This window comes from Heliconius melpomene, chromosome 18 (genome assembly GCF_056956725.1).
Source record: "Heliconius melpomene rosina isolate 202511_hmr_F chromosome 18, ASM5695672v1, whole genome shotgun sequence".
Lineage (NCBI taxonomy): Eukaryota > Metazoa > Arthropoda > Insecta > Lepidoptera > Nymphalidae > Heliconius > Heliconius melpomene.
This window is the reverse complement of record NC_140406.1, coordinates 761,083-784,224: the sequence shown is the minus strand read 5'-3', so window position 1 is coordinate 784,224 and position 23,142 is coordinate 761,083. Positions and strand designations below refer to the sequence as shown.

At 33.1% G+C, this 23,142-nt stretch overlaps 2 protein-coding genes across 4 annotated transcripts in view; one reads left to right on the top strand and one right to left on the bottom strand.

Annotated features, from left to right (window-relative positions):
* Positions 1–2,145: 2,145 nt before the first annotated feature.
* LOC146529102 (intermembrane lipid transfer protein VPS13A-like) overlaps positions 2,146–23,142 on the bottom strand; it is a 48,216-nt gene continuing 27,219 nt past the window's right edge. For 2 of the 3 annotated variants that reach the window (XM_085202283.1, XM_085202284.1), the window contains exons 38-54: positions 20,660–20,862; positions 20,228–20,361; positions 19,761–20,003; positions 19,149–19,312; positions 18,578–18,772; positions 17,773–18,045; positions 12,927–13,058; positions 9,563–9,705; positions 7,351–8,574; positions 6,247–6,439; positions 5,877–6,018; positions 5,362–5,475; positions 4,668–4,691; positions 3,654–3,796; positions 3,146–3,291; positions 2,816–2,939; positions 2,146–2,314 (exon numbers count right to left, since the gene is read on the bottom strand). In XM_085202283.1, coding sequence (XP_085058409.1) covers positions 2,180–2,314; positions 2,816–2,939; positions 3,146–3,291; positions 3,654–3,796; positions 4,668–4,691; positions 5,362–5,475; positions 5,877–6,018; positions 6,247–6,439; positions 7,351–8,574; positions 9,563–9,705; positions 12,927–13,058; positions 17,773–18,045; positions 18,578–18,772; positions 19,149–19,312; positions 19,761–20,003; positions 20,228–20,361; positions 20,660–20,862 — 3,732 coding nt within the window. In that variant the 3' untranslated portion in view covers positions 2,146–2,179. The remainder of the gene's footprint in view (positions 2,315–2,815; positions 2,940–3,145; positions 3,292–3,653; positions 3,797–4,667; positions 4,692–5,361; positions 5,476–5,876; positions 6,019–6,246; positions 6,440–7,350; positions 8,575–9,562; positions 9,706–12,926; positions 13,059–17,772; positions 18,046–18,577; positions 18,773–19,148; positions 19,313–19,760; positions 20,004–20,227; positions 20,362–20,659; positions 20,863–23,142) is intronic. The other variant, XM_085202286.1, reaches the window with a different exon arrangement.
* Positions 15,466–17,009, top strand: LOC146529103 (uncharacterized). Its single transcript, XM_085202240.1, has 2 exons — positions 15,466–16,394; positions 16,719–17,009. Exons 1-2 carry the CDS (start codon positions 15,470–15,472, stop codon positions 16,997–16,999), a joined length of 1,206 nt encoding a protein of 401 aa, XP_085058366.1. The 5' UTR covers positions 15,466–15,469; the 3' UTR covers positions 17,000–17,009.

Here is a 23,142-nt window from a genome sequence, read left to right as displayed (position 1 = left end):
TCAAGGTCCATCCCTATTTTAATAACATTTATGAATAAATGTATTGAAACGTGATCTATTTTACTTTACACATATAAAAATAAAACAAATATCTTAATTAATATATTGTAATAATGGTATAAATTACGTGAATAATCAATTCCACTGTATATTGTTATGCTGAGGATAAAATTAGGCCATACGTAGAAACTAGAAGTACTTATTATTTTATGTGATATACTTATATATGCCATTTAAATAGAAAGAATATGAGATTTGAGATAAAACATTTACTTTTTGTAGCTTAAGTTAATAAATGAGTCATATAAAAGCAAAAGCAGCAACATCCATTTTTTTTTGAAAATGTAACTATAAGTGTAATATGTAGTGTAGCGGCCACACTAACAGAATACATTTATAGTTCATTTAAAAAAAAATGAATGTTGCTGCTTTTGCTTTTATATAACACAAATATAATAATAATAAGAATGTTGTGATATCGTTCGTAACGATAAGATCATTGGGTTTAGCGATTTTTACATATTTTAAATGAAAGTACTTCTCGAAAACCGTCCGTACCGTTTATAGTTTTTCTATTCCTAGTGTGGAATAACATTTTAAAAATGCTAAAAATATTAAATGACCTGTGACTGATCACGGACTACTGCAAATTAATATTCGATAAAATATCATTTCGAAATGTACGCGATTGATTCGACTTGCAACTTTATCGCATAAACAAAGTAAAATATTACATATTTCAGTAAATATACAAAAAATATGGTATAAATTACTTGATGATTTAATTTAATAGGATTTTTGAGCGGCAGTTTTTGCCATGCATTAGTGTCTTAAAATTATTAGTATAATTATTATAAAATATTTAGTATATATATTTTTTATTTAATAACATTTTTTATTTTTGCAATTTTAACACATTTAAAATAAATCTCAGCAAGAAACAAGCAAGAATCCAGGGCAGTAGCAGCAGTACGCGAGGTAAGAATTCGTTGGCGGTAGTCGGTAATATAGTAATTGTGCCAGATGGATGCCATCTCAGTCTACCCCCACGCGTGACCACGGATTCGGTAGTCTGAAATGTCGGATATCTAAAAACGTTTAATTAAATATTAAATATATGCTATTAATGTAGTCGTAGAGTTTAATTTAAAATATCTTCTATATTCATAAATAGTAAAAATGGTATCAAAACAAAATGCAGAATAAGCGATCTTATAGCATTTTTTTATTATTTTCCAAGATTTTTTTTTGTAAAAATGTGATGATTTTTTTTTAAGTAATGTGTAAAAATTCTTTCTCTAGCCCAGAGATATTTTGCAATTGATTAAATTGCGATTAATATTTATATTTTTTTAATTATAAATCCGTTATGAAAATATTTTCAACAATCAGTCATTATGCAGTCGGTTAAAACGTGTCGATGTCAAATATTTCTTAGATTTTTTAAATAGATCATATTTAATTTTTTCTTGAGAGACGACTTTCATAATATTTTTAATCTGTACAAAAAATTATAATTTCGTTGCTTTTTTAAACGAGCATAATATTATATTGTTTGAAGCTATTAAGAATAAATTATTAGAAAATAATAATAAGACAAAGTCACCTCTCAATATATAGACATATAATGCTTATTTACTCTTACATTAATATACATATACAGATAAAAGAAATGAATATACGAAAGTGAAACATAAAAATAATGACTAGACTACATACAATGTTAGTAGTCACAAACTTACAGCATACATTTTGATATAATAATAATAATACAGCATGTTTTGCTTTGACTTGTGGTGTTGGAAACTTAAAAAACTAATTATGCTTAATTATTTGAGATCAACAAAATTTTTATGATTTAACATATCGATTAATCGATTGATGAAACATTTAATAATATGCAAAGAACAATGTAATATATAAAACATCAATCTTATACTTAAACTATACGAACAATATTTATCTCTATATACTTGACTTGTGCTTCTATTTTTTGATTATAGGTTATTTAAAAATAAAAATATATGCGTAAATAATAAAATAAATAGCACAGACAATATTAACAGTAAAGGAGAAACATGACTAATAATTTTAAAATTGAAAATCTATTATTAGAATAATATTTAATATGAATAATAAAAAAAAAACGTTTGAGAAAATGTATTTTTTTTAGATCTCTTTAATCCGTACACCGTTTATCTTCTAACGCGTGTATGAGAGCGCATTCAATTTTACTCTGAAGCCAGCTCAATATTTGTGGCTCTGGAATCTCTATTACTTTCTCGTCTGTAGAGAAATAATTCACGACTTCGTCCTGGAAAAAAAAGAAATTGAGTGATTTTTTTATTTTTAAGTATTGCAGAAAAGAGTCTTTGTACAGATAGTGGATCTGACCATTTTGGACCAACTATCGTTTACATATTTTGTTGTATTTGTATGGAACATACGTAAGGGAATATTAATATCTCAAAAACTTAAATATCGATATTGATGAACTGTTGGACGATTCCCTGTGTTAGAATATATATATCTCATTTAAATCAAAAACGATCATCCCGATGTTACTTTTGCTTTCCGAAAAATTTATTGATAAATATACCTACATATTTTCAGTTACGAAATTGAAAATAGCGAACTCCGACAATAACATACATATGTATATTTCAAAGTGATAACTTCATTTTGTTAATCACACTTGTTAATCGTATTTCTAATGAATTGTATTTTTTTTTCTCTTCTTATTTGTGCAATAAAGTATTATATTATTATTATTATTTCTTTGAAGTCGCCTTAAAATAACGTCTGGGCGTACAACCTGTTTTATATTCAATATAAGTTTTCCATCAGTAGCGACGGGCACTCCCAAAAGGTCATCGAGCCTGACCACCCATTCTACATGCCATCCTTTACCACCACCGGCTCGAACCAGGAAAATGTGCCTGTGAAATAAATATAGCATAATATTATATAATCGATTTAAACCATAAAGATTTTCTTTTCTTTTTTTGACATAAATATGGTTCATAAAATAAAGAGTAATGAATAGTAAATGGTCAATTTTGGTCAAAGAAGTCTTCCATCCATAACTTTTATTCAATTAAATTGACACAAAAATAAAATAAATATCAATAAATAGAGAGATTACTGCGTAGAAACGAGTAGAGTAGCCAAAGAAGTCGAAGTGAGATGCGCGTGCGCTATATAATCGTCTGTGTCAGCGTAGTGTCCGCGAGCCAGCTGAGACAGTAGAGCCGCTCCTCGTGCTGCGTAACTGCTGTACACACGAAGACCCTGAACAATGTGTTAAACAGTTAAAACATCAATGTCCGGAGTTTTCCTATTCGATATATATGATAAGGTTTGGCTAAATTCATAAATTGTTTTAATTTATTTATAACGGTTATTGATTGCTGTGGATTGATTCCTCCACTCAACATGCAAATGCAAGGCCTCCAAAATTCGGCGGAAAGTGGGGAGCGGAGTGTATTAACACTTGGTTCCCTCTGCCTACTCACCTGTGTGCGGGATACAGCGTGAAGCTAATTCAACAGCGTAGTAGTGATTTTACAATATCTTGTCTTTTTCTTCCTTTCTTCTTTCTCTCTTTTACGGCCATTTAATTATAACAATCAAAATAATGAACCTGCATTTACCTCAACATTTGAACAATGTCGCGGCAAGCGTCGTCTCGCCACTAGTCTACCGCTAGAGCGCTGTACGCACGCTCTTAGAGCAGTCTCAGCGCTGTCGCCTACTTGCCGTGAGAGCGCTATGCGAGCAGCTTCACGGCATACGTCTATAGTAAACAATACATTACAAATATACCGATATACTCGTAATTTTATCCGTATTGCAAAGGAATGAAGGAAATGGAATATATATTTTCATTTCTTCGCTCTGGTGTCGAGGCAAAGTGCGGCGTTAAGTACCGTCACTCTACATACAATGCCTCCAGAATTCAGCGGAAAATGGTAAACGTAGTGTTTTAACACTAGGTTCCCTGTACTAACTTTGTTATGTACGGGATACAGCACGAAGCTGCAGCGAAATGAGGGATCCCTATTTTTTTATATAAAAGATTGTAGCACTTTTAAAATGGTATGGTCGTCTAATCGAACTACAACACCCCAGGGAAGTACTAAGGTATTATAAAAAGTAATCGTAACCATTTTCACGTTATAGATCTTGAATATAAAAAAAATAATTATTATTTATTGTAAATACCTTTAGATACTTTAATTAGTTAAAATTAAGCAATGTGTACGTCGTGCACTTTTACATCGCAAGTTAGAAAAAGAATAAAATAGAATTTTGTTAAGTTTATTTAATTATAAATTATTATTTTAAAAAAACTTGCGATCTATTTACCTATGAGTGACATGCTTGCACTAGTATACACACAAGTCTACATAGATAATTAGATACGTTTCTAAATTGGTCTATCTACTGAATACCGATTTTTTTTTCTTGAATTTTATCTTTTCAGTGATTTTTTAAAAATAGATATAGATGAATTCTGTCGTTACATGATATATTCGAATTGGTTCTGCTTCCATGGTATTATTTTATATTAATAAATAAGCCGCATTGTAAATTAAATAAATCTTTTAAATCGGCCTTCAGTTTGTAATTGTTATAGCTTTACAGGACATGCTTAAAATACTCACGTCTCACAATAGAAAAATCTTCGTCTAAACATCCACACCGACAGATTGATAAAAGAAAATTTAGAAACAATCAGAAATAAAAAACAAACAGTGTATAACATGCATTATTAAAATTAAAAATTTAAAAATTTCATTTCTACATACTCTTGATATTAAATTACATTTTGAAAGCAAAAGTGATTTAATGAATATTATACTAATGACGTTTTTATATTCTTGTGCTTGTTTCTTTATAAAGGCGTTTTACAAAAGCGTGAACAATTTTGATGAAATATTTATGACGAGATCGTATAAATATAATATACATACATAGGTGACTTTGTATAAGAATGTTTTTTTTTTCAATTTGTATCTTTTTTTAGCTTCACTCCTTATCTCGCCGGGTAGGCAAAGGAATCTTAATGTTTACATTTAGATAATCTGTCTGTTCTCGTTATTTTTCAGACACAAATTTCAAATTAAACATGTCAAATACTAAATAATTTTATAAAGCACACAAAAATCATTCAAAACTAATAAAAACTATTTATTTCTAAAAATTGGTATAAGTTCGTTAAGAAGTAACGTAGAAGTCAGTAGGAATGTAATGGTAATTTCTCAATATTATTATTAAGAATATTTTTAGAACAATATTCGACATATTTCAATACACGAACTTTGTCACGGTCAAAACGACAAGTGGTCAATACTCAACCGAAGGTGGGTCTCGCTATTAATCCGGTGACTGCTAAAGCAACGCTCGCCGGGTTGCTGCGGTTAGCTTCCATCACTTCTTCAGGAAGATCATCCATGATCGCACCTTCGTCACCTAATTAAAATAACATTTTTTGATGCTATGTAGGGTAGGCAGTAAAAATCCAGCTTTGAGAGAATATTTTCTTAGTATTTGCATATATTTGATTTTTTTTGAAAAAATATAGAATAGGGTTCCCTATTTTATTTTTTTTAAATATTGCTTGTTATGTAGCAACTATAATCGCGAAAGGTTGTCCGTTGGATTCCGACTCGAGGAAATGAAATATTAAATATTTTCATTGACCAGAGGGAGGTCAAAAGGCAAAGCGCGGCGTTGAATTGAGTGTGGAACGGTACTTACGTTCCTAATTGGAATGGAACTTTAACACTAGGTTCCCTGTTTCCCTCTGCCTACTTTACTATGTGCGGGATACAGCATGAAGCAAAAAAAAACAGAAAATAAATAAAACTAACCTGTAATTCGTTTATGTCGCACTTTAGGCGCATCTTCGAACACATTTGGCATATTCGAATCACTTGCGCACCCCAGTAACTTGGCGGCGCCATTGAGCAATAACAGTGCCGCATCTGATACTCTTCGAGAACATGCGGAACCCTAGAAAAATAGAGGAACGCAAAGTGGGTATTCAAACCGTGCCAGCTAAGTTACATACAACCCTGATTGTTAGCATTTCCATATAGTGGAACAGGAAAGTCTTGTTAAGTTAGCTGTTTAATTAATTATTATTTTAGCAAATGTGTATGCTCTGTATTATAATGTGCATTTATTTTCTTACAACTTTCAACATCTCAGCACAATAGAAAATTCTACAATACTCTTTACCATAAGTGGCTCATAAAAATTCTTCAATCCCTTGGAGAAGTCACCGATGTAGCTGTAGGGATTGCCCAAAATATTCAAACCTAGGACCAGCACGTAGAACTGTTGGACCAACTGCAGTCGGTAGTGGCGACACGCCGCGTCGAGCAATGACGTAATCGTTATGGGAGCATTTTGAAGTTCTAGGTAGCTCATTCTGAAAACACACATAGATGCTGCAAATTAGTTAAAAACACTTTACAGGATTGGAATGCAAATCTCTTTCAACTTATAAGACTGATTATCTATACTTATAATAAAACAGTAAAAATATTTTGTCTGTACATTTCGTATTTTTGACTGAAATGGATAGAGGGGCACTTGAACAGAATAATACAAAGCAAAAATATGTATTTTTTAATTTCTTGTCTGCATGTATGTATGTATGGTCACGCTTATCTCTGAAAGTATTGAACCGATTTACTTAAAACTTTCACCAATTGTTTTGTTTTAACTCAACTTAATATCTAAAGTTTGTTTCATCAAAATCGGTTCATTAAAAAACATTTATCGGCATTTGAATGAACTCAAGGCATGGGTTTGCCTGCAAATATAATATAGCAACCCATATTTATACTTATAATAAATCTGTTTTTTCAACCGGCTTTCAAAATAAGGAGGAGGTTTCTCAATTAAATATTTTCGATTTTATTTTCAATTAATTATTTTCGATTCGATATTCGATTAATTATTTTAGATTCGATTTCGATATTGGATTATTCGATTCGATTTGGGTGTTTTTTGTAATACGCTATCATTACAGTTATTTTACAAATAATATTATAAATCCTTACCCAAATCAATAATTTAACATTTAAAGCTGTTCCTGAACGAGTAAATTAAATTATTCATTGATATCAACACATATAACTGTCAGTCGATTCTGTGTTTTTAATGAATAATCATGTAGTTCAAGCGGGCGAAGCCGTTGGCGGGCCGCTAGTTCATTAATACTATTTATAGATCATTAATTGACATTTCATTCTTAACCATGCTGCTAAACGTAATAGAAACAGTCATTAACAAAAATGTAAAGGTAAATAATCATAATAAATGAGCTTTATTTACCTAATAACAACATCTTTCATATCACACAGCGAAGATCCCCACGAGTTAAACAAATATTCTAATAGATCACTATTAAACAGCTTCGGTCTGTTCTCCCTATTATGACCGTACCTCATTCTAGTTGGACTATCCACATTCTCATTTGAATATCCTCTTGATGACAAACTTAGGACCAATTTAATCGGGGAGAGGTGAACAAATTCGAAAACTACATCCTTTTGGGCGGAATTTTGACTTCTCATGGCTATTACTGGTAACGGCATATGAACCAAAGCTAAATCTGCTCGTAATCTGACAGCAGGTTTCTCTTCAATCTTCCAATGATTTAATATATCGAACACATGGTTAACAAAACCCCTATCTAAATTCACACAGTATTCTTGCATAAGTAGTTTCAAATATTTATAAACATCCTGATTTAAGCTAGGTCTGTATTGTTTTAGAGCCACTATTTCTACACAAGGCTTGATATCTCTAGATTTGAGATGGTTAGGGAGAGGTGCTGGGTATAAAATACTAGGAAATACAGCTTCGTGCAACTGATTGTCTATTTGCAGTCTTTGTAATTTCAAATGGCAGTATGTAAAAGTTTCTGACCGTCTCAACTGTATCCACACTCCTGGATTGTAAGACCTTCGGAGCTCAGAGAAGAATGGCTTCGTCATTTGCATTTTTTCCAAATCTATATGTAAATATTCCTTCAACTGACATTTCTTTTGATCAGTTTGATATTTATCTTCAATCCAAGCTGTTACGTCTGTGGCTAACTGTTTCCATTTATTACCAACATTAACTTCCCATCTGGGAGTCGAATCTGCTACACTAATATACGATAACTCCTTAACTCCGTTACTCGTTTGTACACAAACAGACAAACCTACACTCGCTAATGACATATAAATTTCATAATTACTTTTTTCAGTATTAATTCTCATTTTGTATTGATAAGCAATTCTCTCGTCTTGGGCCAAAGCAAATACTTTTTGATATCCATCCATGAAAGATATCCAATATACTATAACTTTATCTTTTCTCATCTTTTTGCTCTTTGTATGAGTTTCTGGTAAATCTAAACTATCGGAATCATCACTGCTTGAAGTGCATGGTTCAGGGGATTTGGGCGTAAGTCTTTTCAATGTAGATGATAATTTAGAGGTAACGCTATTTGTAGCAATAAGAGTGGAATGCTTTACTGAATGGAAACTCACTTTTTCTTCACCAAAGCTGAAAAATAAATATAATGTATTTTTTTAACATCACTTTGTATCCCGCAAACAGCAGGGTATGCAGAGAATCTTGGAACCGTTCCCATTAAGACAATTCTCTCTCTACTTTCCGCCGAATTCTGGAGGCAGTGTGTGTTCAATGGAGAAACTCAACACCGAGCTTTGTTACCAGAGTGTCAATTACAACGGTATTAAGCATATTAACACGTTGAGCGCCACGCGTATTTCTACAGCAATCCCGTTCAGGCCACGCGCGCCGCTTTGAAGCGCTGGTACTGCAGGAGCAGAATTGCAAGAAGATCCGGAAAAATCCACAAACTCGAAAGAAAATCGGGAAAAGTCTCTGAAGTTCGAAAGTACTGTAAATTATGTTATGACAAAAATGTAAGAAAAGATGGTAGAGTGATGGTAAGAAGAAAGACCAAGCGTGTTGTAACATTTTGTGATACTTGTGAAGGAAAACGATTTGTATGTTTGACATGTTACAATGAATCCCATTAATCCTGTAATGATACCAAATTAAGTAAATTTTAAATAAATTTTCTGTAATTCCGTAAAATAGTGTAAAATTTTACAGTTCTCATGTTACACGCTGTCAGCCACCGATGGCTGACGCGGCCTAAACGGAAAGTCTAGCGTCAGCCACCGATGGCTGACATGGCGCTCAACGTGTTAATTAATATTTTTTATCTCTGTTTGTTTTATGAAGCTAATTTCTTGGTGTCGAAAATGATTAATAGAGCCTAAATTTGACTATTATTCCAAAAAATCCCATCATAGTTCTTAGTGTAGTAAAATAATAAATATTTTAAGCGTTGGCAACATAAAAATATCAGAGAAAATAAATATTTGTCTGTTTAGAAATGACCATACAAAAATAAATGTTAGTACAAATTTTGAAACTTTATAATGAAAAACTGATTTAGAATTTTAATACAAACAGTGGTTAGTCATTTTTTTAACTTTTCTAAAAACAAGGTTTTTACCCATCTTGGGAGAAATCTGCCAGGAAACCCTTTCCTTTATTATTGTAGATATTCCACAACAGCCCTCTTTCTTTGATCGGGTCGTCCCACGTGTAGAGCATCGACTGGAATGGACTCAACAAAGCTACTTGACCAGAGTCCGTCTAAAAATAACAAGCATAATATAAAAATATTAACTTTTCATAGTTATCGTAACATCTTCAGTAAGATTTTTTGTCTTTTCAATAATATTAATGTAATATAAAACTAAATACTTTAGAACTATCGTATTATAAACAGATTTCAATTGTTATTATATAACCCTGATTACTGAAAGAAAGATAAGGCATGCAAAAAAAAGTCCTCGATAAGCGAAACCTCGTTCCTTCATAGTATCAAGACTTAAAGTCAAAGTCAAAGTCAAAATATCTTTATTCCATAAAAATGCTTAACATTCACTTGGACATGTCATAAAAGATAAAAAAAAAAATGCAAAACAAAATAAGCAAAAAAAAATGTGCAATTTTGACTTGAAAAAAGCCCGTTCAAATGGTTGAGCTCATGAGAAGATACAGGCAAAGAAACTCATGGCCACTCTTTTTAAATGCCAACATTTGTTATAAATCACAATTAACTTAGAAATAGAGCAACTCATTTCCAAACATCTTTATCGCGAACATAATCATTAACAGAGTAATAAGCTTTTCGGCAGAGCCTGTGCTTTACCACTTTTTTAAATTTGTTCAGTGATAAATTAACCACGTCGTTTGGAAGTTTGTTATAAAAGTGTATACTTTGACCTACGAATGAGTGAGACACTTTATGGAGCCTAGAGAAGGGCACAGCAAGCTTATTTTTATTTCTTAAATTATATTGATGGAGGTCACTGTTTTTATTAAGTTTATTAATATTCTTATGCACATATACTAAGTTGTCGTAAATATATTGGGAGTGTAGTGTGAGGATGTTAAAGTCTTTGAATTTATTCCTTAGTGACTCCCGTGGACACATTTTATAGACTGCTCGGACAGCCCGTTTTTGGAGCACAAAAATGGTATCTATGTCAGCGGCACTACCCCAAAGTAATAGGCCGTAAGACATAATGCTATGAAAATAGCTGAAGTATACTAAACGCGCGGTGTCAACATCGGTCAGTTGACGAATCTTACGGACAGCATACGCTGCCGAACTAAGTCTACCAGATAAAGTTTCTATATGCGGACCCCATTGTAACTTAGCATCTAATGTTATACCTAAGAAAACAGTTTCATTAACTACTTTAAGTTCCTTATTGTTCATCAAAACCCTGGTTTCTACTTGTTGAACATTCTTAGTAAAGAACCTGATACATTTAGTTTTACTACTATTGAAAAGCAAGTTATTGGCACTAAACCAGTGTAATATCCTAGAAAGAGCATTGTTTACATCGTCAATTTCCAATTGCCGTCTATTAACCTTAAAAACTAAAGATGTATCATCTGCAAACAACACCATTTCACAGATATCTCTCATAAGGTGAGGTAAGTCATTAATGTACAAAAGGAACAAAAACGGACCCAGAATAGAGCCTTGTGGCACCCCCAATGCTACAGGTGACCCGTGTGATAGTTTCCCGTTGACATTTACCTTTTGAATCCTATCACTTAAATAAGAAGTGAGAAGATCCAAAGCAATGCCTCTTATACCATAGTGGTGTAGCTTCCTGATAAGAGTTTTATGCTGCACACAATCAAATGCTTTGGATAAGTCACAAAACACCCCAAAGGCATCACGTGACTCCTCCCAAGCCGCGAATACACTCTCTAATAATTTGACCCCAGCATCAGATGTTGACCTTCCACGAGTGAAACCAAATTGACCTGTGTGCAGTAATTTATTTTTATTAAAATAAGTAAGAAGCTGACTGAGTATCAGCTTTTCAAAAATTTTACTAAACGTAGGTAGTACTGAAATCGGTCTGAAATTTGTGGGGTCTTGCGTACTACCTGATTTAAACAATGGAGTTATTTTACTATATTTCATCAAATCAGGAAACACTCCACAATCAATACATCTATTAAAAATTGTAACTAAATCAGGAATCAAAATATCAATTAAAGAATTTATGATATTAACTGAGACACCCCACAAGTCGGCTGTCTTTTTCATACTAATTGACTTGAAGGCTACACTAATGTCTGAATAATTTACATGACGGAAAACGAAACCATTATAAAATTCGGGAACATTGTCTTTAATTAACGATTCTGCAATAGTGGTGGAAGAACCTAAATCGTTTGTTAGACTGACTGGGAAAGTAGAGAAAAACTTTTCAAATGCAATGGCCACTTCCAAATCGGAATCAACAATGTGACCGTCAATACTAAGTTTAAAATTAGAATCTTTCACCCTAGTTCTCCCAGTCTCGGCATTAACAACCTTCCAAGTGGCTTCAATTTTATTATTACTATTTCTGATTTTTGTTTTAATAAATAAAGATTTAGCAATTCTGCAAACTCTTTTGAAAATTTTAGAGTAAGATTTTAAGTACTCTTTAAACTCCTCACCACTATTAAACTGTTTTTCATAATATAACATATACAGTGTCTCCCTACTCTTATAAATACCTGCTGTGGCCCAGTCTCCAAAGATAGGACTATCAGTAATTGTAATCTCTTTGGGAGTAAATATTGAATGAAATTTATTAATAAAAGAGTAAAAAAAAGAATTGTACAAAGAATTGGGAGGTAAACTTATATCTAAAACTAGTAAATTAGTTAGTAAACTAACTCTCATACGTTCCAAACGACTAGCTGTGACAGGTACAAAAGCAATTCTTTTCTTAGCCACCTGTTTTTTCTTTCTATAGAATTCTACTAGCTGACCAGAGTGGTCAGAATCCAATTTATTAATAATGCTTTTGTAGCATGGAATAATGTCAGTAAATATGTTATCTATACAAGTACTAGTCGTAGGAGTTATTCTGGTTGGCTCCATAAATAAATTAAGTAAATTGTGTGACTTAAAAAGACTTAATAAATTAATGGTGGGACTTAAACTTTCCAAAATATTAACATTAAAGTCCCCACACACTAACAAAGGCTTACCCGACTTGGTAAGTTTGCTTAAGGCCTCATCCATTACTTCTAAAAATAATTCTAAATTGGCGGAGGGAGGTCTGTATACACATATAACAATGAATTGCTCTAATTGAACACACGCTAATTCGATAGAACATTCTACAGAAAGGGACACAATATCTTTCCGTTCCTTGAACTTAAGGTTCTTGTTTAATATTATAATTTCTTGTTTAATATATACTTATATGAGATGAAATCGATAAAACCATTATAAAACTAGACAACGAGAAATATCCATAAAAAATAGTGTGTTATTCCTAACAAACCTGATGTAACTTCAAAAAGAGATCGTCGCACAAATTGTCAATACGCACAGGAGCGTCCCCCGCCACGTACGGCTTGAAGGTGATGGTAAAAGGACGATCTGTACCGCCGGTGACGTCTACGCAGATTGCTGACTGAAAATGAATTAAAAAGTTATTATTGTATTATACGGCAGTCAGTTGAGGGCGTCGTGGCGTTCGCTCTGGTAACATGATAAAACGCGGTGTTAAGTTTCACTTCTCAACACGCAGTCTCGAAAATTTGCTTTCACTATTATTTGCAGGATACAGCGTGAAGCTAAATAAAAACAAAAACATGAACACAATTCTGACCGAATAGATACAAGCGTAAAAAGTCATAGGAAAGTGATAATTGTTCACATTATTATTGTGAATCGCTAACGGATGTTCCGAGTACACTACACTATACACTAGTCCTAATTATTGTTCAAATAAGAAATATTATAAAGAGAAATATTTGCTCTAAAAGACAAAGTCGTTTGGGCGAAACTTTTTGATATATAATTTTTGTCTTTATCTTGTATCCCTCATATAAGTATTAGACAGAGAGAATACCGACAGAATTTCCGATCAAATATCACCGACGAAAAAAAAATTATATTATTATAATATGCTTAGTTTCTTTATCTAACACTCGGGACGGCTGCGCTTGCGCACCGTGATTTATTACGATTGTACAAATTTAATTTTTTTTTAATTTCCGATGTTGACACCGCGCGTTTAGTATACTTCAGCTATTTTCATAGCATTATGTCTTACGGCCTATTACTTTGGGGTAGTGCCGCTGACATAGATACCATTTTTGTGCTCCAAAAACGGGCTGTCCGAGCAGTCTATAAAATGGGTCCACGGGAGTCACTAAGGAATAAATTTAAAGACTTTAACATCCTCACACTACACTCCCAATATATTTACGACAACTTAGTATATGTGCATAAGAATATTAATAAATTTAATAAAAACAGTGACCTCCATCAATATAATTTAAGAAATAAAAATAAGCTTGCTGTGCCCTTCTCTAGGCTCCATAAAGTGTCTCACTCATTCGTAGGTCAAAGTATACACTTTTATAACAAACTTCCAAACGACGTGGTTAATTTATCACTGAACAAATTTAAAAAAGTGGTAAAGCACAGGCTCTGCCAAAAAGCTTATTACTCTGTTAAAGATTATGTTCGCGATAAAGATGTTTGGAAATGAGTTGCTCTATTTCTAAGTTAAAATTGTTAATTGTGATTTATAACAAATGTTGGCATTTAAAAAGAGTGGCCATGAGTTTCTTTGCCTGTATCTTCTCATGAGCTCAACCATTTGAACGGGCTTTTTTCAAGTCAAAATTGCACATTTTTTTTGGTTATTTTGTTTTCCATTTTTTTTTATCTTTTATGACATGTCCAAGTGAATGTTAAGCATTTTTATGGAATAAAGATATTTTGACTTTGACTTTAATAATATCCGAATAAAACTTTTATTTCAACATAACTTTATTTCAACATGCAATATAGAGTGGGTCAGTAGGTTTTTTTATAAAATACTACAATCACATTATATAGACTAGCGATTTGCCCCAGACCTGGGCAAATCGCTAATCCATACCAATATACATTATACAGGTAAATACTTTTTCTGTTTAATTTTTTATCCCACATATAGTAGGATATGATACGCTATACAAAAATAGTGAGACAGTGAGAAATGAATGTCAAGATAGTCCATTCTTCGCTTTGGCGGAGCTTTGCGTTACGAGAGCGAGGTTCTCCAGATGATGATCTCACCCACAACCATCACTCTACACTACGATGAGTTTATTACAACAAAAACATTGCATGATTTTAAAAAAAACCTTAAAAAAGAGAAATGCCAAGTAATCATTAAAATTACAATATCTAGTATTTTTAGGGTTCCGTACCTTTTAAGGAAAAAAGGAACCCTTATAAGATCACTTTATTGTCCGTCTGTCTGTCTGTAAAGAGCCTTTATCTCAGGAACGCTTGGAAATGTACAGCCCCATGATTTCTTAAAAAATCATACTTCTACATTTAGTTAAAAAAAGATAGGTCATAAAACATATTTATCGATAACAACTTAAATGATCTTTCTTAGTAAATCTTTTCACATCCAAAAATAAATTAAAACATATTGCTTGTATACAGTCTTTGTGTATAAAAGTATATAATATGTATGTATTATTATAATATACAAATGTTATTTGAACAAAATTTAAGTCTATTAGTAATATTTAAATTTTGTTAAACAAACTGAACTTTAATAAACATTTTTTTATAATATTAATTTACAAAATCAATGTTTCTTATCGATACACATATATAGGAATATGTGAACGGTACCATTTAAGGTACATATAAGAAAGAATATTACAGCAAGTGTTGCAGCATATTTACTTTACAGGCGCTAACTCAATTCACGCCACTTTCATTCACCTTCTAACCCAACAGTATAAAGTTACAGGTGAAATTTTACATACTCTCAGTTTTGAACCGGCAGTACACAGAGCGGAACAAAAAATGAAACGAAAATTTAAGTTAATTATCGTACTATGTGTCGTGTTGGAAGTAACATGTTTAAACTTAAGTAGTGATTGTGAAGGCTGTAGAAATGAATACACTAGGATAAAAAGAGCGAAGTATTATCAAAGTCCACCTTTCAAGATTTACAACAGACCACCTCTCAGTCCCCCTATTAGGGGGCCATTTTCTTATACTCCACCCCCTGGATACACTGTCAACGATGTTGGATCACCAAATTTATCTCATAATCTCAGGCCATATAAGGTTAGTAAAAGACCAGTTAATGAAGGTTTGGGAGATGAAGATATAAATAATTTAGTTAAATATCTCTCTAAGAAAGATTTGGATAAAATAATTGAGTTTGCTAATGAAAAACAAAAATATCAAAGTCAACGGGAGCCAATTGTTAATAATTATGAATATTCTGTGCCAGATAACATAGGCAGTAGCAACATTTTAAAAAATCAAGATTTTGAAAATGCTAAAACTGCAAACCTTCAAGGTTTTAAATCTCACGAGATCAGAAATACGCCTGAAGACAATCCAACAAAATATTCGTTCAATAGTCAATTATATGGTCCAGTTGGAAGTCCACAATCTCAAATACCTTTAGTAGATGCATCGGAACAAAATGGACAAATTTCCTTCTTAGATACATATATTCAGAAAGAGATCAAAGATATGACTATCAACAAAAGTGATATTTACACAGATAGCAGTATAATGCAAGAGGAATCATTACCGAGACCTGTGAACCTAAGGGATACCGAGTACGAGATATCTTTTACGAACAATGTTCCATCTGTAGCTAAACCTGAATCTTCGTACAAGTTAGAAAACTTTGCAGATTTACCCTTAATGGATTATCAAAATTCTAAATTATATTCAGTCAATTCGTACAGCGTACCACATTATTCAGTAAGTGTTGTATAAAATGTCGTCGTTGTATACAACAGACATCCCTAGCTATAGATATACTAACTATACCTAACTATAGCTCTTATACCCCTCAATACAAACAGAAGTAAAATTTTCATTGGCTAATCCGGTGTAGTTTCATGGGCATGTAGTCAACCTATATAGTAGACCCTCAATTAAAAATATGTATATTGACTGCGTCACCACTGGCCTTTTAATCTAAACGAATATTTTTCAAATTTAATTTAAATATGTATGAATTCAAAGAGTATTTTTCATTTTAATTCTCTTTATCCGCAGGTAACATCCGGCAAAAATCAAATTCAAGTCTTACAATCACAATCATTACCATTATTATCAATGTCTTCACCGCTATCATCGTCACTAACATCAATATCATTACCACTATCAACAATATCAGCACCAAGCAACATAAATCCACCGGTGGAGCCAGCACCTCCAGAATCTCTAGTCAAAGATCAAAGTGATGCTCATCTCAAAGCTACCAAGATCTGGACTCATAAGTCGAAAGGAACTGCATACACTTTGCATGACGATGGAACTCTAACTTTGGAGAAACCTACACGACCCAAGTTTAAATTTAACTAACTATTATTTATTAACGGTTATTATTTATAATTTTTACTGGTAATAGTATAAGTAGATAAATAATTAGTAAATATTCTGGTAAGTCTGAAGTTAATAAAATAGTTTTTACATAAAATTTTCGTTTCCCTTTAAATGTAACGATGTTATGTTAAAGTATAACAACTCCATATAACCCTCGAGCGAATAGTTACTATAATTACAAATTACTTCTAAGTGTTTCTTTTGGAGAATATTTCGACGGTCCGAAAATATCGAAGTATGTTTTATTGTTGTTTTGAAATACTAAAAAGGGAAGTCTTCATTTACATACAATGAAAAAAAAGCATTTCATTTAAAAATAGCACGAATAACTATTTTTTGAAATTTTGAAAAAAGTAGTAGTTTAAAAGAGCGATGTAATGATTGCGAGTTCTCGCTTTTCATACGTTACCTAAGGACCCTTGATTTACCATCTTAATATCGCGCACCGGCGTAAAGTATATATGAGGCCGATAATTAAATTGGAGATAAATGTAAATAAAAGTTTATTTTTTTGCGTCGTATCGGGACAGCGTCCTATTGTGCGCGGCGGCCAACGCGTCTTTTGTGGATTCAATCTCCACTTAGAGTAATCAGTTATTTTCCTTTTCCCACTCTGGTACAATAAACGCGGCGTTGAGTTTCACCAAGCATCTCCCTATGTCTTGGATAGAAAGTGATTAGCAGTGTCTGACATCTACAGCCTCACTTGGTTCTATGAAAAATAAATACCTAAACATGCATAAAAATCATACCCCCTTATCCATCCTCAGCACAGTGAAGTGATTCCTTGTGATAGAGAAGTGTTGCGACACTACCGTAGAGTCTCTGTACTTGCAATGCATCGCCATGGAATCAGTTTGTGGCCAAAACGGCGTGCATTGCTGCGGTGCCAAGTCTATCCAGAGATCGGCTGCTTCATTTTCTTCCATGAAACGAAGATGCTTCTTAGTGTCATTGTAGACGATGAAGTATGGTAGTAATGTTACTATCTTTGTCAGTTGTGGACAGAGTTCAGATAAAGTTACCTGTTAAAATGAATTAGAAATTAATATAGGATTTGTAATTAATGTAATATTGATCAGAATAATTATCCTTATTTTATTGAAGTAGTGAAGTTTGTCACTCAGAATATAATTAAAAGTCAGAAAATTCGTAAAATCAAACTTGCCTTGACACCAGAATAAAGTAATTAAAATATTAATTTTCTCAAGTGGGAATCTTGCCCACAACCTATCACGTTAACGTATTGGCCTTGTCTGTACTCTACAGATTTTGATTAGGTGGCAATTTTCCTTCAAAAAGCAGCAAAAACAATGGACCAACGCTCGTATTCTTCAATTGCGTTGACTTAAAAGCTTAATTTGTTCTGTGCCCCGATGGACTGTCGACCTGAATGTTTGATATTAATATCAACTGATACCTCCACGAGAACTTGAGATAAACGTTCTTGAAATCATACTGACAGATGGACAAAAAAGTGACCCTATAAGAGTTCCATGTTTTTCTTTTGTGGTACAGAAGCTTAACAAACAATCACAACAACAACAAACAACTCACATGTAAAAGCATCCTATAATTAAGTCGTCTCTCAGTATGTGCGCACACCAGTAGGCCGGGCGCGTGCGCGTGAAGACGGGCAGCGCGCGACCAACTCGACTGGTGCGCGCGCACTCTTATCCTCTCACTCGTTGTGTTACGCTCGCAGAAGAGTAATGGCTCTTCGGTTACCTCGTAGCAAGTATCTGAACGACCCTAGAAAAAGAAATTAAAGAGTTACAACAAATAATTATATAGAGTTAATTACTTGTCTAGTAAAAAATGCTTTAATATGACAATTTTATTCAATAACCATGCCGCGTCTGATCAATTTTGGTTATTAAGACGGGTTATTAATTCGGATCATACTCTGATGTAAAATATATATAAATATGGCGAGTTCCTAATATTTATGTAATTTACGAGTATTTTAGCCGTCTCTCATATTGAGGTTAGACTCAGACCTCTTAAGTTCGTGTTAAGAAAATCTCAATAAATTGTGCTAGCAATGACTTAATAACTGCCACAATTCATACAAAATTTGTGTATTTTTTTAATTGAAACGTTATTTTTGTTTCAAAACTTGTTATACCCTTATCTGTAACGGTAGTCCAGTCTTATTAATAATCCAGCAAGGGGCATACAGTAGCAACTTCAAATTCGGCCCGCGCTGTAGTCTCGCGCGGACCGCCAGTCTCTTATTACCGCCTTCCGTTTCACATTCTGTTGACATGCTGATCGTTTTTTCTGTCATATCTAAAAGTTTCGATTGGTGTTTAGTTACTAAAAATGGTCATCAATATATTTTTAAATTCTTTTAAATGAAAAGGTGTATTTATATATACTATATATTTTATTATGATATTTTAATATATCGTATTCCACAGCTTGTCTTTACAGCTAACTTTACTCTTCGAGATTTAATAAATAATACCGCTTATCTTAAGAGTGGGACCTTTTAGAAAAAACAATGCACTTAAAATTATCAATATAACATGGTGAGAATACAAAACCACGTGGCAAAACAAATTTTTGGAAGGTTTTCGAAAATCTTGCATAGGTTTATGAATAAATATTCCCTTATTTTGATATCAGCATAAATTTGAAACAATGAGATTGATCCCACAAGATATTTCGCGATGTAGCAAAAGTAGCTAACATAAACCTCTTAGGCTACACAAAATTTGAAAGAAAAATAACTAACCTGGAGACAAAGTAAAAATTCCAGACCAAGGCAGCCCCAAATAATGTATTTCTAAATTAAGTTTATGAGATTGAGTTGGCTTAAACGTATACACATGTGCTCGTTCGCCAGCTTCTACCCTCACTTGTATGGGACCTCCAGACAATTGTAACGCTTGGGGCAATCTATTATGAACTCCTAATGGTGGCAGAATGCGTAGGAGAAGATTTGGTATTGAACGAGAAACTTTGTTGGTTCGGCAACCTGTCGGTGGAAGATATGTACCTATGTAGTTTTTAGTCATATTTGTTCATGAAATTTGGTTGGTTTAAGTGGTGTTTTAAAATATGACTAATGTTTTCATGCGATATGTTTTTTAATTAAATACTAAACATTCTTACAAATATTTTTTTAAAAATAATATACCTATATAATTATAACATATAGTAATTACATAACTGATAAATTGTCACATAATACGTATATACCTTCTACTGGCAAAACTTTCATAGCAAACACATCCCCTCCATCCTCCATAGCGGGGCACACTATGTCGCGGGAACTCCCCACTTCGTTGACCAGATCCATCCACCAGATACCTTGGGTTGGGACTTGGTAATTCCTGAGAAATGTTTGTTAAAATGTATATAGGTACCTCTAAAGATTGGTTTGCTTTTTAAGTGTTTCCTGCATAGCAAAAACGAAGATCAGATCAGTGACAGAGAGAATCTCAGTCACTGTATGTTGAGTGGCACAAGCCGACGCCATACTTTGTCTACAATAAAAAAAGTTTTTAAAATCATCATTCCCCGAATAGAGGGGGGAACTTAAACCCACAACCATCGCGTTTCCTACTGTAAACACGCTGCGACAAGACAGCCTTAACAAAATGTAAGTACTTCAATAAATTGAATACTTACTCATAATTAGTAGGCACCAAGTACAATCTACAATGATAGGCGACATATAGTGGCACGTTATACGTATCATGTGGCGCTAGTACCGCTAAGCGCAGTAAACCACAAAATGGATTCCGTACAGCGCCTAAAGGTTCAATTCCCGCCGCCTCTAATTCGGACTGGCGATAGAGCAGTTCCAGAGCGTAGGATGTTTCGTTTCGTACCTGGAATTAGGGAAAAAGGGAATGTTGACCTAACTGAACATAAGTGAACAAAAAGGGGTTTTAGACCGAACTCAAATCCATACATGTGATCTCACATCCACTCATGTAATCTCACACCCACACATTTATGATCTCATATCTACACATGTTCATGTGACGCCACAAACACACTCGTATCACGCATAGAAACTCAAACACACATCACTTACTTATATCAAATACACATTTACACTTTTTATTTTCTGTGTGTGTGTGTGTGTGTGTACATTCACACATGAGATCGCACATCTACACACACAATTTAATCTTCCCTATCATTACGCAGCAGGACAGAGAAACTCCTCCCGGTGAAATGATTATCTTATATATCTTCGCTGTGTTAAACGAACCGCGGGGTTGAATGAAGACATTACAGATGTAACGTATAGTCTGGCAAACATGTTATTGATAATGGGAAGCACGCGCGGCAAATTGCGCAGTATACGTATGCGCAGAGAACGTTTGATCAGTGTTACCCTGTTATGTTGTTTTACCCCATGCTTAGCAAATCACATTAACCTATACGATAATTAAAATATCTGATCATGTTTATGTTGTAGTAAAGTATACAAAACGAAAATTTTATGAGGATATGTAAATATTGAAAAACAATCAGCTGTTCCATATATTGTTGTCGAGCATAAATCAAGACTAGCTCGAAAAGTATAATATTTTTTTTTTTATTAATTAATTAATCAATTCTAAGCTTCTGCTTATATAACTAATGGCACATGATATTTGCCATTTATGTATACAGGGTGGAAGAGGCAGCGCTTCTTTTACTAAAACTGCATATAGGGTAAAATATTTCAAACCCAGTTTTAAAAAAAATAATCAAGGTACCTCAACGGTTTGGACATAGGATTTTTTTTTCATTTCACGATTTTTATCCATACCTGTATTTTGTGTCACGCACATGTGTGCGTGTACGTATGCGACGTTGCCGCTTTGACAGGTAAGTGTGTGCGTGCCTATGTCATACTTTACAAATGGCGTTTTATTTTAAAACGATAATTTTATTATTTATTTTGTTTGAAAAAAAAACTTTTTCATTTTTGAGAATTATTTTTTTCCGAATTATATTAGGCTTTTATAGAGTAGTTAAAACTGTGCTTTCATTTAAAGTGGCGCTTACAATTCCACCCTGTATACTATACAGGGTGGAAGAGGCGGCGCTTCTTTTACTGAAACTGCATATAGGGTAAAATATTTCAAACCCAGAATTAAAAAAAATAATCAAGGTACCTCAACGGTTTGGACGTAGGATTTTTTTTACATTTCACGATTTTTATCCATACATGTATTTCGTGTCACGCACACATACGTATGCGACGTTGCCGCTTTGACAGGTAAGTGTGTGCGTGCCTATGTTATACTTTACAAATGGCGTTTTATTTTAAAACAATAATTTTATTATTTATTTTGTTTGAAAAAATAACTTTTTAATTTTTGGGAATTATTTTTTTTCCGAATTATATTAGGCTTTTATAGAGTAGTTAAAGCTGTGGTTTCATTTAAAGTGGTGCTGACAATTCCACCCTGTATACACACTTATGTGCAATATAAACATTCAGTATGCCTAATATAAGCTTATATATTATGCAATATGAATAAAGAAATGTCTGGCAATATATAAATTTCTTAAAGATTATATAAAAAAAAAATATTGGGTAAATAATTTAAATAAATTTTGAGGTACAAAAAAAATGAGAGTGAGATATCCCTTTGCCATACAAGTTACTGTGCGTCAGTGTGAGCGCTACGTCCTTACAGGAAATTCGCACCCACACATCTTTATAGGTACAATCGAGCTCACACTATATTATTCAAACAAGAGTATAATTAATTGTAAACAAAAATGCCTTTTACCGTTTTGATTGTTGCTTTATTATTTTCAATTTTTATTTTTTACTTTTTTTTATTGAATTTGGATTGAGAAGATTTGTGTGCATTATAATAATTTCAACAATTTTTTTTATTTAATTTTTCAATTTGGTTATCCATAACTTCATTTTGCATGTTGCTTAAGCTAACACACTAATTATTATAATATTACTAGATAAATATGCTCTATTACGCCATTCCGTATATATGATGCTATCATATGATATTATATTCATATTTCATTTCTAAAATCTTAAGTTGAAACTGTACCGTAGCCCGGTCGCACCCCGCACCGATTCCCCGCGAGCCCTTACGGGGAATCGGTCCGGCGTGAGCGGGTGTCTATGTGCAGATATC